At 37.6% G+C, this 18,327-nt stretch overlaps 2 protein-coding genes across 5 annotated transcripts; one reads left to right on the top strand and one right to left on the bottom strand.

Moving 5' to 3' along the window:
- Nucleotides 1-319: 319 nt before the first annotated feature.
- LOC119553087 (ecdysone 20-monooxygenase) lies at nt 320-8,657 on the bottom strand. 4 transcript variants are annotated; one of them, XM_037863235.1, is made up of 7 exons: nt 8,217-8,657; nt 3,269-3,563; nt 2,093-2,687; nt 1,855-2,032; nt 1,555-1,794; nt 1,034-1,249; nt 320-965 (listed from the first exon to the last, which is right to left on the bottom strand). In XM_037863235.1, the coding sequence occupies exons 2-7, from the start codon at nt 3,555-3,557 to the stop codon at nt 855-857; spliced, it is 1,629 nt and encodes a 542-aa protein (XP_037719163.1). In that variant the 5' UTR covers nt 3,558-3,563; nt 8,217-8,657; the 3' UTR covers nt 320-854. The 4 variants fall into 4 exon arrangements, with proteins under 4 accessions (XP_037719163.1, XP_037719164.1, XP_037719166.1 ...); XM_037863236.1 differs by lacking the exon at nt 8,217-8,657 and having other exon boundaries at nt 3,279-3,558; XM_037863238.1 differs by lacking the exon at nt 8,217-8,657 and having other exon boundaries at nt 2,093-2,677; nt 3,269-3,558.
- Nucleotides 8,658-17,287: 8,630 nt separating this feature from the next.
- LOC119554670 lies at nt 17,288-17,963 on the top strand. Its single transcript, XM_037865671.1, has 4 exons — nt 17,288-17,321; nt 17,372-17,468; nt 17,527-17,734; nt 17,798-17,963. Exons 1-4 carry the CDS (start codon nt 17,308-17,310, stop codon nt 17,914-17,916), a joined length of 438 nt encoding a protein of 145 aa, XP_037721599.1. The 5' UTR covers nt 17,288-17,307; the 3' UTR covers nt 17,917-17,963.
- Nucleotides 17,964-18,327: the final 364 nt, after the last annotated feature.

The raw sequence follows: 18,327 nt of genomic DNA on the forward strand, positions 1-18,327 counted from the left end.
AATCTTGGGGTTAGGAATGAAGAATTTTGAGAAGGGTATTTAAAAAAAACTCGGCTTAGTGGGAAGCGACTGTAAAGCATTCTTATGAAATTTCCCTCTCCTGATAGTCATGACACAAACCAAAGCTTTACTTAGAAGGAATTTTCAAGCTAATCAACTTTCTTTTATGGTAAAGAATAGTATATGTTATATTTTTCAAAATTCCAATAAAATAAAACACATTCTAAAATTTCGTTTTTAACTTTTGATTTTGTTTAATTTCAATTCATTTCATTTGAATATTACTTTTCTTTTAACAAAAATATTCACAGATATAGAGATGAACTAAAAACGTAGGCAGTACAAACACTTGAATAAATACAAATAAAATTATGCTGTACACAAGTTGAGCGACAAACTTTCAAAACTATATACAGAAAATATTTAAAACTGTTAAAATCATGGAAAACAAAACTTAAACACAGTCTTTCCGTTTACAGAACTCTCAAAAACAATTGCTGCTACTTATTATCTAAATCTAACAATAACTATAATAAGATCCGATAACTAAGTAATTACAACAGAACTTGACAATTGTATATACATCTACATAATATCCAGTCAGCATAAATTTGTTAAATTATTTTGATTGGTTGTGCTCTTCTTTTGATTGCTTCACAGGACTAGGCTGCTGATTCTGGCTCATCAGGGATATACAATACATATTGATATATATATAGATATGTATAAAATCCTAAGCATATTTTACATTAATTTCACTTAATGGTTCAGTTCTTAGCTAGATTAGTTGTATTTGATACATAACGCCTGAGGGTAGGCAGTGTTTCTGGATCAGTTTTCTTCAAGACCCACGATCAAAAAACCCGATCGCTGAGCTTTAGACTGAGTGGAGTTTTGGGGGCCAACAGGAACTCGAATTCCGTTTCCAGGGGCTTCACAAAACTCACATCAAAGGCCAGCACCATCTGAAAAACATAATTATATAGGATGGTTATTCAGTGATTCCTTCCCATATTAAGATATAGATACTTACCTTAGCTAGCAGTAGCACTACCTCCATTTCCACAAAACGCTTTCCCGGACACGATCTTCGACCCACTCCGAAGGGCACCACAATACTGGCACTATCCACATTCACCGTGAAATTCTCCGTGGCAGGATCAATCCATCGCTCCGGGGAAAACTGCTGGGCTCCCTTAAAGTTGCTGTCCTTGTGACACGCGATCATATTCTGACAGAGGACCACGGTCTAAGGATCAGGAAAACATTATTAAAATAAATTTTAAAATATAAAGTTTTAAGGTAGATATTTTTCTATAAAAATAGGTTTTCGGTTTGTCATAAAATATTAAAAGTTAAAACCTAATAAATCATTATATTTCTTTCATTATGACAGTTTCTATTACCAGTACTTTGAAATCTGATATAAATATTTGTTAAAGTAATACTATCTCTTGAATGTTTTAAGCAATTTGAAAGACTGATTTTTAATATTTTTTTTATAGATTTGAAAATTCAAAACTGAATGGTCGTCTATTTTAACCATTAACTCACCCCTGCATTTAGCGAATAGCCCGAAAGCTCCATGTCCTCCTCCAATATTCTGGCCAAACAAAAGGCAGTGGGCCTCAGTCTGTAGGACTCTTGTATACAGGCCTTCGTGTAAGTGGCATTTGTTAAAGCATCCTGCAGGATATTCGTGTCCCGATACTCGCAGAATTCACTGAGGATGCGGGGCATGGCCCCAGGATCCCCAGTAACGGAACTCAGCACAAACAACAAGGTGTTGGCTAGCTGAAAAATAAAAATTATTTTAAAAAGGAAGCCTTTTAAAATGCATAGGGAAACCCTCACAGTTTCTATGCCCGCGGCTATAAAGTCTATAATAGCCGACTTCTTGTCTCTAATATCAAGATCCTTGAGCTCCAGAATATTGAGAAAGATACTCCGCAATCCAGCAGCGTCCTCGTCCTCGCAGGCAGCCGACTTTTTGAGCTCCTCCAGCTCGTGGTCGATGATCTCGGAGATCACACTGGGTTATAAGCGATTTGAGTTAGATGGGAATAGAATGGGAGACCATACCTATACCTACTCATAGATCAAGTCCTCGGCCTTGGCGAACTCCCTGTACGTTTTGGTGGGAAAGTATTTCCACAGACCCAGACCGTAGTAAGAGTCCCTTTGGGAGATGAAAAGCTGTTTGACAGCAGCGGCCAGTTGGCTGATCTTCTGCGGCTGTTGGGTATCGACAGCCAGGAAACCCATCCTCCGGCCCAACATCAAAGTGCAGACGGCCTCCAGACCCATCAGATTGGCCAGATCTTCGAATCTGGGAACCACCAGGGTCTCCGGATCCCGTCTAGATTTCAGCAGTTCGATGAAATCATCGCAAACCGCATTCAAGGCGGGCAGGAAGTTCTGCAGAACCCTGGGAGAAGTAATGCTGGAGGTCAAGGAGGATCGAAGTCGCTGCCAACTTGGTCCCTGTTCGTTCACGATTCCCACACTCGCATAGCGATCCGGTCGGGATTGGCGATACATCACGATGATCTCGGTGGGCGGTCTGAATGGGTATTTGCTGGGATACTTCAGCACCTTCTCCAGATCCTCGCGGTTGTACAGGTGCACAATGGGCACATTGGAGGGCATCACCTCGAGTACTATGTCACCGTATTGCCTGTTGAGATCTAGAACATAGCATTTCAAAAATTCATATTACGTTCTACTTTAGTGCTTAGAAACTCAATCTACAATCTACTTTTATTAAAAATAGTGATTCAATTCGTGCTTATTAATTCATATTACATATTATTTAAATGTTTAGAAACTTGGAAATACAAAAATTAGTATATTACAAAGTTTTTAAAAATGTATATTTATAAATATTATGATATCATTTCCTCCTTGATTAAAATATTGAATAAAAATAATAATTATTATAATTATTTGGTTTTGTTGGATAATCAATTAAATAAAACCCAAAAAAATTCTCAAATATAGAAACCGTTTAGAAATCCTCTTAAGTAAAAGGTGTTATATAATTCTTGCTAACGAAAGTATTTATAACTTATAGTTTTCTAGAAAATGTCTTATTGAATAAAAAGAATAATTATTATTATTATTTGGTTTTGTTGGATAATCAAATAAATGAAACCCAAACTTTTCTCAAAAATAGAAACCGTTTAGAAAACCCCTTTAATAAATGGTGTTATATGATTCTTGCTAACGGGAGTATTTATAACTTATAGTTTTCTAGATAATGTCTTACCCGCATATACCTCGTGCAGCTTGGTCATCTTGTAGCGGCGGAAGAAGAACAGGAATATCCACTTGGTGCCCAGGAAGGGGATCCTCTGCGGCCCGGGGATGTCCCAGATGCCACGCCTCCGCTTCCTTGGCGCCTCCGGTTCGATCGGCGCGGCATGGTAGCAATCCTCCAGTGGCGTGTCCTTGAGGAGCGGCCGGAGGTAAATCTCCGCCAATTTGTGCCGGTGGAGAGCGCAGTAGCAGCCGAGTACAAGTGCCAGGGCCAGCAACAGTATCACGGCCATTACCATGGGGCGCTGCAATTAGAATTCTGGGTCTTACTGACTTGATCCACTTTAGAGGCACTTATGCTAATTCTCCCATGCGATTCTAGGCCTTTAATTGAAGTCTGGCCTTTCGTTTCGACTCGATGCCAACCGGTCGACTAATTTGTATTTGGCTTTATATAGCTTTCTTGGCCACCAGTCGCCCAGCTGATCATCGATTTTGCATTATTATTGCCAACAGGCGATAACATTTTGTTCTCGGTTCTTGGTTCTCAGGTTTTTTTGGCTATTCTGCAAGGCAAATAAATGTCTGGCAGAAAAGAAACACGCTTTATGGGTTTTCAAGCCAGATAAGATAATAGCCGCACAGGCGTGATAAAGTTCAAGGTTAATAGCCGAAAAATGTGTGTAACGATTGTGTTGCGAATTTCGCAAGATTGCAAAATGTCTATCAAATGCGATGTTAATAAAGAAATAGCTAATATTGGCTAAATAAATAAAAATTCCGCAACCAATAGAACAAGTTATTCTCCTTTTATAGAACTTAAGTCGCAAAATTATCTGATTGAAATTCATATGAATATACTAAACTAACATTAATTTTTTGTAGATCTTGGCCTACCCTAACCTACAGTATTTTAAAGTAACTCATATCTGAAAAAATCGCTTTAAATCTTTCTAAGAAAATCAAAATGGGAATGAGAATACTTCTTATTGGTTTCATTTTTCTTTCACCCCGTTCTTATTAGATCATTTCCAATCAAGACCTTTTCCATTTTCCTATTGCTAACCGGATATAAAAACAATATAAATAAGCTGGAATCGATTTAAACCTGACGGGGGTTACCTGCTCGGAGTGATTAATGAATGGCCCAGTCAAATACAAAAAAACAGAATCAAGAAACCACTGATAGATGATCGATTCTAATATTTGCCCTGACCACACAACAGCACAGCCACACGATCGCTTGGCAAATAAATACGGAATACGAATAGAAACCCTCACTATGACTTTGGACTACCGAAAAATGGTATTTGCAAAAGAATTGGAGGGCCAGATAAGAAGTCTTCGGACACAGGTAAGTAATATCTTTATCTACGTAACGCCACTCGCATGGCAATGTGCCTGAGATTCGGCGGGAGAGGTGTGGCAAATCTTTCCATTAATGCAAATTCGCGGACCGATAGGCCTGTGCAAAAATAGAGAACAGAAAGAAGAAAATAAACTGGAAATACAAATCACAGACATCTGAGGCGAGCACTTCCTTCTTGGGGGCTTAATCACTTCCTCATCTCATCATGAGATCGCTTCTCAGCGCGACGCGTGCGCCGTTCTATGCGCTTCTCACTTTTCCAACGTGCTTAGAACAACAAAAACACAAACTCGCTTTTTAATAAGAATTCTTGCGAATTCCCCTCTGCTCCGGCCCCATTCTCCGGCTTACTCTCTGATTAATATGCAGATGGGATCCGCTCGCGACTCACAACTCCACGCCGTTCTCATCGTTAGAGTTGCGTTAGAAGCAGGCAAAAGGTATAGCAGCTGGCCAAAACCGGCTTGGAAACCAGCTCCCAGCTCCAGGCCAAAAGAAGGAGAAGAAAGCACTCAGCGGTGGGTAGAAAGCATATTATGTAACCGATTATTATGTAAAACGAGAAACGATGGGAAAGTTCTTTCACGTATTTTTGTTTTCTTCGTCGCTCTGTTTTGATTTTGGAATTTCACAATTTCTGGATGTCATTTCTTCAGCTCCCCTAACTGGGTTAAGACGCAAATAAAAATTTCGATTTTTTTGTATTTCTTTCTTATTGACTATTTTGTTCTGAAGTCATTAACGCTTTTTGTTTACCGCAACAAAAATGACATACAAGAAATCGAAATTTATGGGCTCGAAAATGACGCGACTTATTGGGTACTGAGAATTTAAACTGATTTTTGTAGGAGATAAAAAAATAGGAAGGGGTTCGGCAAAAGAAGATTTTACTTAGATTGAGAGGTAGTTGTTTATATTTTTGGATTTCTCAATTGAAAAATCTGCTTAGATATTTGATCTAACATCTCATATCAGTTCTTTCACTTTTCTTTAGCCAGGCCAGCATCTAATGCCTTTCTAACATAAGACTGTTTTCAGCGGGTTCTGGGACGGAAAGCAAGTTTGGTTCGTGGCTTAGACCAGGCTTTCTGCAAAGCGGCAAAACGGCAAAAATCTAATGAGAAAATTTCTCTATTTCTATTTGCGAGGCTTACTTTGTCGCTCGCCGTTTGCACATCGTTGGCCGTACATTGAACTTGGCTATAGCCAAAGTCAAGATAATGGATACACAGAAAATAAGTTCGATTTAAAAATCATTTCAATATTTGTTACCTATCTAACTCTACCTATATTATTCACAAAAAATTTAGTAAGCTCAACTAATGATTGATTATACATTGATACCTTTTAAGCGATATAACAAAAAGGTCCCACGTTAATATTTTCAACATAATACTAATGAAATTCCATCTAAATTCAGAGTTTAAATATCTTGGATCAACATTATATGTTTCGTTTCATATTTTATTTAGATTACATTAACATTTATAAAATCGTTTTGATGACCAGACTTTAAGATAATTATATGTAACATGTTATCCCATATTTTTTGCCGTGTAAGTCCCTCTCTGTTAACTCTTTTCGTACCTCTTTTTTTGGCAAGAGAAGGAGGTAGGAAACAGCTGACCGAGGAAAGAAATTGTTAAGCCAAGTTTCCCGTTTGTCGATGGCCGTGACCATGAAGCCCCGGCCGATGTCTTGTCGTGTGCACTATATATATGGCTATATGGCCATTCGGGTGTGGGGGGCACAAGTGACATAATCTGCTGATGTCTGGCTCTGCGGATCGCCAAGTGTTTGAGCTGAGCTCGGGGCTTCTGTAACTGCGCAGCGGCCAGAGTTTTTGGGCCATTTTTTCGGCGGGGTTCTTGATTCGATGCGATTTGCATAAATGTGACAAAATGTGCCAATAAAAAAAGCCAAAATAGCGAATAAATAACGAGCTAAGAATCAATTGGCATATATAGATGTATGTAAATTCTGACGAAAACACAAACTTGTTTATTTTGCAAAAAAATCTGCAGACAAAAAAAATTGTAAATTATTACACTTTTTTTTTGTATTGTGTCACATTTTGTGGCCTGTCGTCGTGGGTTTTTGGCAACGTGTGCAGGCCCAGTCGCACTTACGTTTAATTATTATGTTAACTCGGATTTCTTCTTCTATTCCGGCTTTTCAGTGCCAGTGGACAGTCTGACGCCAAAAGCAGAAATTAATTTGGCCCAGCACCCGACATTCATTCCTGATGCCTCAGCAAAGTTTGCCAAAATCGATCGAAATCCAATCGAAAAAGGAAGGTGAAATGTGATCGCAGAACAAGTCGCGGAATGCCATCAAATTTGCGTAAGCGCGCGTGGAGATTTAGGAAAAAATAAAGATATTTATATAACAGTCAAATAAAGAAAGACGTGTGACAGGTAAAGTTAATGTGGAGCATCAGAACCGCTTGAAATTGGTAACAAGTTGAAAATAAATTTAAGCTCAAAGATTTACTTCTCCAATTATTTTTATTAAAAAAATCAGCCTAATGGGAAGCTTACAATTGTTTTTGATTAGTAACATATTTAAAATAAAAGCAATAAACATGTAACCACAGCTCCCAAAACCCCATTCTAAAGACAAATGTATCATCATCATCGACAACGACCCCAAGTATTTATAATCTGTCGGTCAATGCACGTTACATTTTTGCCAAACACAAAAATCAAGTTAAGCTAAAGAAAGTAAAATAAAATAAAGCCAATGGAACATATTTGAAATGGAAACGTAATCGATTGCATTAACTGGGCAGGTATTCATTAAATTTAAAATCTGATATTTACCAGATGAAATAACAACAGACGAGAAGCTCCACCAGCTGATGACGCTTTTTTAATGATGATAATGAACTTGAAGCTCTCTCACATAATTGATAACAAAAGAAAATCATCAAAAAATATTATTATTATTTCTTCTTTTTGCGTTACACTTGAAAACGCTCGTGCTCGCTGATAAATATGAAATAATAATGGAGAAAAAATTAATAAATAAATAAAAAATGACTTCAGGGCGCCGTGAGAAGAGAAGTGGAGAGCTGAGAGGCTAATTGCAATTTAATGCGTTTGTTTGCCGAAGTATAACACGATTTATTTTCCAAGATACATGCACGCATTCTCGTATACATTTTCATATATACTTTTTGAAGTTCGATTCAGTTTTATTTTAGCCATATTGCATTTTATGATTAACTGAGCTTCAGTCGCCGTTGCGGTAATGTAAATATTTAATCAAATCATTTAACATTCCATGGAACTGTATATATACGAAGAAATGAAATGTATTTGAAAAGTTCTTTGGTGTCTGGCACAAAAATGATATATTATTAAAAAAACTAAAAGGTATGTTTAAATTATTTATAAGCCCAGTTAATTTAAAAATAATAAAAATAAATAAAATTGAAAGGACTGTCACTGTAAGGGCATGATCAATTAAAGTTTCAAAGTTAAATATAACTAAAGCAAAAATCAGGCGATGACATAAATAGTTTTATTCATCTCATGACCCTAGCTTTTAATCAAACCACTAATAAAACTCTAAAAAAAATACTTACCGCTTAAATGTGGTCTTTTTTAAATCCAAAAAGTTTAGATCGTCTGCAGGCTAGATCCGACTTGTATGCATTTTTAATAGCATTGCATCACTAATGCTTGGTTATCACTTTGCAAATATTTTTGAAATATTTTGATGTTGCATCATTATTGCTTGTTACATTGCACATTTATTGTTGTTATTATTTAAAGCTTCAGCTAATCGTAGTTTCTGGTATGTGGAAAACAATAGAAACTCATAATCACAGACAGAAATTGCACTCTTGGACTTTGTTGTTTTTGTTAGATGCCTATGATCCGTTTAATGTTCTAGTAAAATATTAGTGGCAAACACAGTGACGGATTTAAACCGTGGCCAGGGACAGACTGTTCCGGATTGACCGAGCCCGCAACTTAAGTTCCTCCGCGATCCCTGATGGCGTCTCTTGGTTGCGACAACTGCGACGCTTAGTCAAAGACTGAGTCGCTCCGTTTTTTTGAATGGGGGAAATGCTGAGCCGAGCCCAACGCACACACACATACCAGCGCACGATCACTCGGCACTCACGCACACACTCTCACATGCCTGACGATCGGCGCTCACGATGGGAGGCGATATAATGGAGAACCACCAACCACGCAACAAGTGCTTCCACCGATCCGATCTGATCCAATCGATCCAACGCTCGATCGATCGATCTCTGCCCGATCTCGACCAGCTGTTCGAATCCGTTTTCGGTAAGTAAGGTTCTTCGTGCCTGCTGCTCCCGCTCTTCGGGTTCCCCGAGGTGTTCTGTTCTCCCTGTGAGATGTTCACAGTCGAACATCCATAACTCGAACCACCATCTGTCACCTATCAATTTCGACCTGTGGAGGCTAGTAGTGCCGATATATAATGCAGTACGTATTTAAATTGTATCATTTTTAACATAATATATATATAAACCTAAAGTCCTAGTGATGGAGTTGGAGATTGGGGACCTAGAATTATATTCTTATACGCGAACTTCTTTCCTAGTAAATTCATAATATCAAAATTTAATGTAAGTCAGCCATTTCTGGCTTAAGTCAGAACTTTTTACCAAATTTTCTATAAACTTAAAAAATATTTTGATCAAAGGATCCTTATTTGATCGCCTATAACTAGGCAATGATTTTTAACTCAATGATTAATAGCCCATTTAGATTGTAATAAATCATATTTTTATCGCTAATCGAAATTTCTTGGATTAAAATTGAGCAAGCTTAAGTTCTAGTTATAGAATTTTGACTGTATTGATAGCGCCAATCACTCTCGCTCTCTGTGAGCCCACTCTCCTGCTGCTGCTGCTGCTTCTTCCACATCTTCGTATTCCCCATGCTGCTGATAAGAACCCATGTGTGCTTGTATTCTTTTTTTCGCATATAGAATCTCAATGAAAGTTTGCCAAGAAACAACGCCTCAAGGCTTATTGAAATGTTTACTTGTGGCAAATTTATGCAACACATTACAGCAGCAGCAACAACAACGACAACAGCACGAGCAGCTGGGCGCAATGCGTGAGTGGCAGGGTGCTCAAGTGTGCGTGAGAGAGGGAGTGCTAGTGTGCGTGTGGGTACGATCCGTGAGGTAGGTTGCACTCCATATATAAGTATATTCCATATTCCATAACACAGTCCAATATAACAGGTTCGACTCAGGCGACTCGAGCGGGTCTCGAGAACTCGGGAAATCAGCTGTGCGACCGGCTGTCTGGATGTCCGAACAGCGACTACAATGTTGCCACTGGCTGTGATTTTTTTAAAGAGGGTATTGGTAGCAAAAGGAGGGGCATATTAACTAACATACTATCTTGATAATTATAATTTTATGGGTACTTTCAGATATGCTTCGTAAGCCACTGCTTTAGGAAGGGGGTACTTTTTTCTCAACATTTTCCGAGTTAGTTTGCATACGAGCGTAACAGAATTTTTGTAATTTTTAATAATATTATTTATTTTCTAGTAAAATTTTATTTCAATAAATACTACTTAAAACAAAATATGAGAAATCCGGAAACTTGTTATTAAAAAACTATTAAACTATATTAAAATTGTATTCTTATAGATATTAGGTAATTTATAACAAAGATCAACGGATTACGGAAGGGATAAAATCTGATCCATAAAAAAATTCACATAAATCTTATATTAGACAATTTATACTTGTTTGATTTGTCAGTATCATAGCTAGTATATCCGAGATATACCTTAGTCCCAACGGCTCTGATATCAATCCTTTACATGCTACTGCAACATGTGGGCAGGGGTGGAGACTGGGATAGATCTAGGAGGGGCAGGAACCACGAGGGGCGGAAACCGAAGCGATCGTGAGTGTCGCTCCAGTGTGCGCGCTAATTGCCTTGATTGAGTTTTAAATTAATGCGAATTAGAGTTGTGGTTGTTTTAAGGCCAAACAACATGTATGTGTGCCTGCTTGTGTGCATTTAGGGATATATATACAAGATACAGGAATATCTCAGGGAAGCAGGGAAACAGGATTGTCCTATTCACTATGATATGGAAGAATTATATAGAATGGTGCCTAGTAAATAGACAATCGTGCCGGAAATAATATCTATAATATAATATCTAACTATAAAAATAAAATGTCAAAGATGGTTTTTTTAATTATCCCAGTTTAAAGGAAACACAGATAGGAATAGCTCTAAATAACAAAGTCCTTAAAAGATTAAAATATTTTCAGTTTATAAGCAATTGAATATTCTTTGGTAAATTACAAGAATTATAAACACACCAACTCTAAAAATAAAATTCTTATTTTATAATATGATATAAATATATTTTAAAGTCCTTATCTAAATCGTTCTTAAAATCAAACAATTACAATGTTAATGGCTCACTCGAACAATACTAGATTTTATTAATTTGAGGCGCTCTGTCGAATCGATTCCCTGTTCCCAATTCGGAACCCTTTCGTATCCTCCCATATAAAGTAAGTACTCCTGACTCTGACTCTTATTACCTTGTAGATGCGTATCTGGCTCCCCTCAGCTGTCACATTAGATACGATTCCCATTCCGATTCCCTCCATCTGGTCGGGGGATTCACACGCTCTCCTCGCAGATGGATACATTCTTATCCTGTCGATCAGTGGAAATACAAATTGAATTTCTAAGCAATTGCCTGCCCGGCTGGCCGACTGAATGGCTGAATGACTGAATGACTGCCTGAATGAGTGGCTGAGTAGGCATGGGCTTTGCATTACTAATTAACTGTGCAGTTGCAGTGGCTGCTGCTCGTGATGTTCTGCCGCTGGCTGATCCCACAATTATGCCATACCAGACATCCCGCCTCGCCGCCCTTCTTTTTTACCCACAGCCGAGTTACAACTCCTTCGTGTTGGTCGGTCAGTCAATCAAAGGTACAAAAACAAAAGGCAGAGCGTTGTTAATACTTCTTTTCAATTAGCTTCACACAGCCACAGGGGCAACAACAAGAACCACACGAGAGCCTTTTCCCAAGCGAACAGGTTTTTCACGCGACGACAACAATGTTGATGATCACGATAATGAGCAACTGATCACGATGATGAAGTACTACACTTGGAAAAATTATAACAAGCCTTTTAAGTGCGAAAGATATTAAAGAGGAGACACTTTAAAGTAATATCGATTGAACTAAATATTAAGGTATGCTTTCTCGACCTTCTGGTAAATTTAGAGTAGGTTTTATTCATAGAAAACGTTTTAAGATTTGGAATTTAAAACCTACTGTTAGTTTAACATGAGACCGAGAAAACGATCCCACTTTTATAAAATATCTTGCAGAAAGGTTAAAAAAATTATAAACAACCCCAAAATAGTCAATATATATAAAAATATTATCATAGGATTTTAAGATGATATTTTCAAGCGGTTTGATTTTTTTAACCTTATTTTAGTTTAACTTGAGGATGAGAAAGCGAGCCTTTCAATTAGCTTAATTGTTATATTACATCTAGTAAAATAGATTTAATATATGCTATGCAAATTTACATTTTTTAAGTAAAATTATTATTTTAATCACTTCTTAAATATGGGATAACATTTGTTTTATGAAACTCATGCTCCTAACATGTATTTTTCTCTGTGTAAAAGAGGAAGCAGCCGAAGATATTCACGATGTTCCTTTGAATTTTCAATTTACTATTAAGTTTTCCTTTTCTTGTTTTGGGTTTTCGTGATTTTTTTTTCGTTTGGTTTTATAGCTTGAACTTTATTCACTGTCATCGATCGTTTTGGGGTCTCTTTGATTTTATTGTGCCGAGGTAAAGTTGTTTTCCTTTCAACGCGCCCGCCGCGACTTTCTGGCTCGCTTCATTTCATGGAACTAAAGCCCAAGCCCACAGCTCCGGGGATCGGGATCGGACTCTGCCACAATTTGAGGCAGGGCTCGGGCCGAGACAATTGCTTTTGCCGTCGATCTGGGAGCTAAACTCAGCTCTCGAGCTCAGAGCCAGCTCACAGCTCCCTTAACATTTAATGAGCATTAACAAGCTGCACTTAAATGCAATAACAACAACACAGCGGGCCGGTGAGGAAAGGGGGTGGTTGGGGGGGTGAGGCGGTCACAACAACAATTGATAACAAGTAAGAATACTCCAAAGTGGGGGTTACGGTAGAGAAGAGACTCAAGTCGGATAAGGCCATAACAATTGGGTAACTTCAAATGCTCTGCGAGATGGGTGAAAGGAACTTGAAATATATTATCTTTTCAAATCCCTGTCTATACATTTTTAGGTTCCAAAATAATAGTATAATTTTTATTATATTTTAATTAGAAGTTGATGTTTTTATAAAAAAAATAATTTGCTTATTGTTGAGAAGTTAAAACCTACATTATATTTACTAGTAATCATAATTGTAACTCTTTTTAACAGAATTGCATTTATAGAGTATAAGCTGATTTTCAAAAGGGCAAAATATATACTTTGAAGTACATTTTACAAGAAAGCAACACTCGATGGATTGTTGTTATGAGGATTATCTTTGTGACACAAGTGTATCCCTTGAAATATGAATCTGATACACTAAAAATAGGATTAGGATACAAGAGTATATCTTAAAAACTTTCTTTTGATTATATTTATCTTACTATGTTAAAATTAAATGATCTGTTTTTTTATATGTTAGTACCTGTCATATTGCCAGTTCCTTCGAAAGGGTAACAGGAGCACCGGACAAAAACAAAACCATTCACAATGGAAGCTCCACGCTGTCTGAGTGAGCGCACAAGTGGCATCGTTGCAGGTTGCAAGTGTGTGCGAGTGCCTCACTTGATTACCCACGAGCTGCAAATTCATTTCTGCCTCCTTTCTTCACAAGTGCCCAGAGAATCGGGAGATCGGGTATGGGGAGTCGGGGATCCGCAGAAGAAGACAGCCTTCAGGGGCTCTTATGGTCGGTATTCTTTTTTTTCGCGATGTTTTCACTGTGTTCCAGTTGCAAGCGGTAAAGTGAAGCTGGGGGACGCATCTCCACACATAGTGACCCAATGATCTACAAAGGGCGCGGTCTGCCCAAAGATTACAAGAGCGAGAAAGAACAGGAAAGAGGTGGTCAGAATAAAAGTGAAATCAAATGGATCCGAGTCTTGACAATCCATTTAATACTTTGAAAGGAACGAGCCGTAAATGTGATATAAAAATAAAATTGGATGATTCAAATTGTTTTTTACAGTACTTTCTAACATTAGGAACTAAGTACAGAAGAATATTTAAGAATATTTACCTTTATAATGTATGCCATATTTTTTCACAGTGCACGCTTGCTCCCATTACCCCTTACCCTCATTTCTGCTTCCTCCTCGCCATTCATTTCCACTTATTATTGTTGATAGCTTGTCCTTGAACTTGACCCAGCAGCTGTGGCCGCGAAGACGATCTGCCCTTTATGATTATAATTTTTTCTTTATGCTCTCTCTTTATCATGTCGTATAGTACTACACAAGTGCTCACTATAATTAATCAGTTGCCGCTGTGTGCGACTGTATGGGATCTGATGAGGGGCTACTTATCGGCTGGGGGTCCCAACTGTGGGGCCCCCGTCTCCGGATCTCCGATCTCCCACTGCTGTAATATATGTTGTTTAATCTCGTTTCATTCACAGCTTTTTTTGCGCGTTAAACATTTTTCAATTTGACACCTTGCCAACAGATCTGTTTGCACTTATTGGCTTGATAAGAGCTAAATACGTCTTAAAAATTCATGAATTTTAATTGGACTTCGAGCTTATCGTTTAACGAGTAACGGAAATGACCAAGAGATCTGCGGAGGGTGCGATGAAATTACGTCGATGATAAGACTTAATTTCAGAGTAATTCAAGATTTCGTGTACATGACCTCTGAATTGGTGATAAAATTATTTAATATTATATTTATTAAATAATACGTAATGGCATAATATACATAAGTGATAATATATCAATGGAACCCTGTTCTTCATACTACTTTAAAGCTCACATAATTAGGCCCAGTTAGGTCGCAACCAATTAAGCATACGCATTGTGGGCCCGCAAAAGTTATCACCCATAAGACACGTGTGCGGGTTGTTGACGAAATTTCCATGAAAAAGCGCCAGTTGCAAAAAACGGCAACCAAAACCACACAAATAACCCAAAAACAAACCGAGTAATGGCAATAAAAAAAAACGCAGTAACAATTTAAATAGCGCCATCCACTGAAATTGTAGACAAGCCGACTGAAGAGAGCGGGGTGGCAAAAAGCGCTGGTAATGCGAGTAGCTATCGAAATTTCCACCTAGACATTCAACAAATGTTTTGCAACCGTTTCTGATGACCTATGAGAAAGTCTGGGAAAGTTGAGCGATAATCGAGAAATATGTCACTGCAGAGTGGGTAAAAAATATGAGTTGCAACGCAATCCCCCAGCCACTCCATTCAGTGCAATCGTAATCAAAGCCAAAGTCAAAGCCTAGGCCTCGTCTAGTCCGCCATATGGGGGAGATAGAGAGCTCCGGAAATGCATTATGCATCAAATAAAAATTGTGCAATAGCAGGCCCTAGAAAAATAAAGGGGTTAATTTATAACTATTAATAGAATTGCTGCTAATATGCAGACAAAATGGCGCAAGCGGAAGGAGGTTGGGCAGTCAAGTTTATGGGGATGTTACGCCCTACAGGAAGCTAATCTATCATGTCTGAAATGATTATATCATTTTGTTAATAGGAAAAGTAACATGTTAGAAAAGGAAATAGTTTGAGTTCTTATTATAAATTTATATTACAAAATAAAGTTGTGTTTATTTAACAATAACTTTTATAGAACCAAGGTCTGTTTTCACGTTCGCCTGTTAAATTAAAAGTAAGTTTTTAACTCTAAATGTTCATATAGTATGATGCATAGCGCCGCTTTGAGAGCACTACGTTTGGTTTGCGAACTAAGAAGTGATTTTCAGAACAGCCGAAAGGTATGCCTTTAATATTTATTAGTTTCTATGTATATTTTTATAAGTTTTATAAATATAAATGGTAACGTTTCCAATAAAAGTACTACAAATTGTAATTAAACAAGACCAACCAAACCAACAGCAACAACCATTTTATTAAACAACCGCGACACAAACAGCTGCGACAGTTTTCGACTTTTCTGCATTACCGAAAACATTCCGAGGGATATAAAAGAAGTGGGCGGTTTTGAAAATACCCCTTTTACACAATCCGCATTACACACCCCCATTCACCCAAACCAAAGCCAAAAGACCACAAAATGCGTGTTTATTAATTAAGCGCATTTGTTTTCATTAAACAAACGTTTTAATTGAGCATGAAAGTTGGCGCCGCCAAAATAAACGCGACAAGGCAATAGACGTGGCCATAAAAACGAGCTGAACCCTTTAACCCATGCCACCCACCTGCCGCACACAAACAGCCAGGAACCGACATAATAATTAATTTCGTTGTATTTTAATGGATTTGCGTTGGTAGACATACGGAAAAGCTGTGGAAATCCCAACGTGTACGCTGGGTGATTGATGAAAGTGTTTTCCAAAATGATTGGTAAGAGAAGAGGAAAAAGTCTTGAATTCTTAGCCTTATTTTTAATTTATAAGAAACTGAGCTGTAATAACTGAAATGACAATAAATTCTCTCTCTTAAAGTCTTTTTTTTTATTATATAGGTTTTTTTTATATTTTAGCCAAACATAATAATACTTTACAAAGGCTAACCCATTTTTATTTATCCACTTCAAAGCTTACTTTATTCTGCCATTCATCTTGGGGTCTCCGACCCGTCCTCTTTTCAACGAGTCCATTGGGTGCAATTAAAATTCGGCCTCGAAATTATTATTATTGCTCATGAAAAACACTTTGCCACCAGCGAGTTCCCCGCCCTTTGGCAACTGAAGCTGGGCCAAAACTTTTTGGCCAAGACTTGAACTCGTTGGGATGTTTTTAAAAGCACTTTATACGCCAACCACACGCTGCATGATACAGATATAGATCAACCCCCCTCCCGGCCATTGTCTCTATGATTATTTTTCATAAACTTGGCAAATGCTTTGGGAAATCCATTTAGCGGACCAAAGCAGCCGCATTACTTTATCTCTATCTGAGGCCATCAGGATTATGATTTGTGTCTGGGTGTGGATACTTGAACTGGGCGAACTGACTGAGTTATGGGGCATGGCGGAGGCTTCTACTTTATATGGCTGTAAATTATGCCAAGTCAAGTCAGGGAACTTGGATGGTTGGCAAAGTTTCTTAGACCACAAGCGCCAAAGTGGCAATGAAAGCAATTTGATAATGATATATGTGGGTTAATAGATAAGGAATGAGTGCGGTGGATGACCAAAGATTATTATTAGTTTAATTACCTGATGGGAAATATGTATATCAGATTTATAATGAATATTGCTTTGGGTATATGTTTAGCAAATTAACCGTTTTAATATATTTGTATTTATTTTCACGTGTCGGGTCTTAAAAATATCTTTTGTTGAGGTATACTGTAATAGTTTAAAGCTGTAGCTATTTAATTTTTAACCATGCATTAAATATGACATTTGTTTCGTTACGGTTCCGCTTTTACAGTTCTTAATAACTAAATTCGATTTTAAATGTTTCATTATCTAAAATGGGAATGGACAGGTAAGAAGTGGAAAATTAAATGAGTTATTAAAACATTAAATATTTTCCAGCATCCTGCTTTTGGGTATCTTGGCAACGATAGTATTCTCAGATATTTTTGCATCTCAACCAGGACCATGTCGAAAGTTGGTTCAGACATATAACGCAGTTAGTTTAGAAAAGTCTCCTCCCATTAACACTTTATTTATTTATAATACTCCTGCAGACCACAATTAAGGGCAAAATGATACATCGATCGCTTTATCTGGATGTTTTTGCAACTAGAAAGTCGAAAGCAAAGCCTCTTAATTTATGTATTCGTGTGAATTTTCCAAATTCCAAACAGCAGAACTCTACGGTTATAGGCACGGATAATAAGGAATTCTTGGTTCTGTACAGGTGTACCTACTTTCCCACTGCAAACAGAAGCTCGGGTAAATTATTATATTCCATTTGCCATTAACTAAAGCTGAAAACATATAATATTTTTGTTCTAGAGTTTGTTAACACTTATACAAGACTGAAAACCCCGAGTGCAGCCACCTTATCAAAGATTTCCGAGGCATACAAAAAGAATGGACTTCAAGAAAGCCAAGTTTTGGCCTTGTGCCAGTAAAATATGAAATCAGAAACTAATTATATTTTGTGCAGTCAAAGAAATGATTTTGGTCCGTGTTTTATTCAAGGCTTAATTTGTTTTTCTGTTTATTGGTTATTGGGAATATCGTTTTATTGTGCCGAAGGTAAAATCTAATGCTGAAAACTAGTCAAATTTGTTGTGCAGCCAAACTAAAGGTATAAAATAAGCGCGACGAATTCTTTAACGCTTTTTATCCAAGTTGTTTTTTATTTGTTTGCTGCTCTAAAAATTCAATTTGCGCCAATGTGCGGGGAAATTTCTCACTCACCTCACTTTCGCCCCCCAATTTCACCCTCTTGTCATAAAAATATGCGACATTTCGTTTTTATCGCTTTTGAAAAACTTTATTCTTGGCTCTTTGGTGTTCAATTCCTCCTTGTTCCCTCC

Source organism: Drosophila subpulchrella, chromosome 3L (assembly GCF_014743375.2).
Source record: "Drosophila subpulchrella strain 33 F10 #4 breed RU33 chromosome 3L, RU_Dsub_v1.1 Primary Assembly, whole genome shotgun sequence".
Classification (NCBI taxonomy): Eukaryota; Metazoa; Arthropoda; class Insecta; order Diptera; family Drosophilidae; genus Drosophila; species Drosophila subpulchrella.

Bases quoted from the DNA above. Each gene is read 5' to 3' on its own strand.
- LOC119553087 (XM_037863235.1), bottom strand. From the start codon at position 3,557: ATGGTAATGGCCGTGATACTGTTGCTGGCCCTGGCACTTGTACTCGGC. The intron at 2,033-2,092 runs GTAGGTATAGGT...CTTATAACCCAG, and splicing joins GCCGAGGACTTGATCTATGA to TGTGATCTCCGAGATCATCG. The intron at 966-1,033 runs GTAAGTATCTAT...TATGTTTTTCAG, and splicing joins TAGTGCTACTGCTAGCTAAG to ATGGTGCTGGCCTTTGATGT.
- LOC119554670 (XM_037865671.1), top strand. The intron at 17,469-17,526 runs GTTAGTTTAGAA...ATACTCCTGCAG, and splicing joins TGGTTCAGACATATAACGCA to ACCACAATTAAGGGCAAAAT. The intron at 17,735-17,797 runs GTAAATTATTAT...TTTTTGTTCTAG, and splicing joins CACTGCAAACAGAAGCTCGG to AGTTTGTTAACACTTATACA.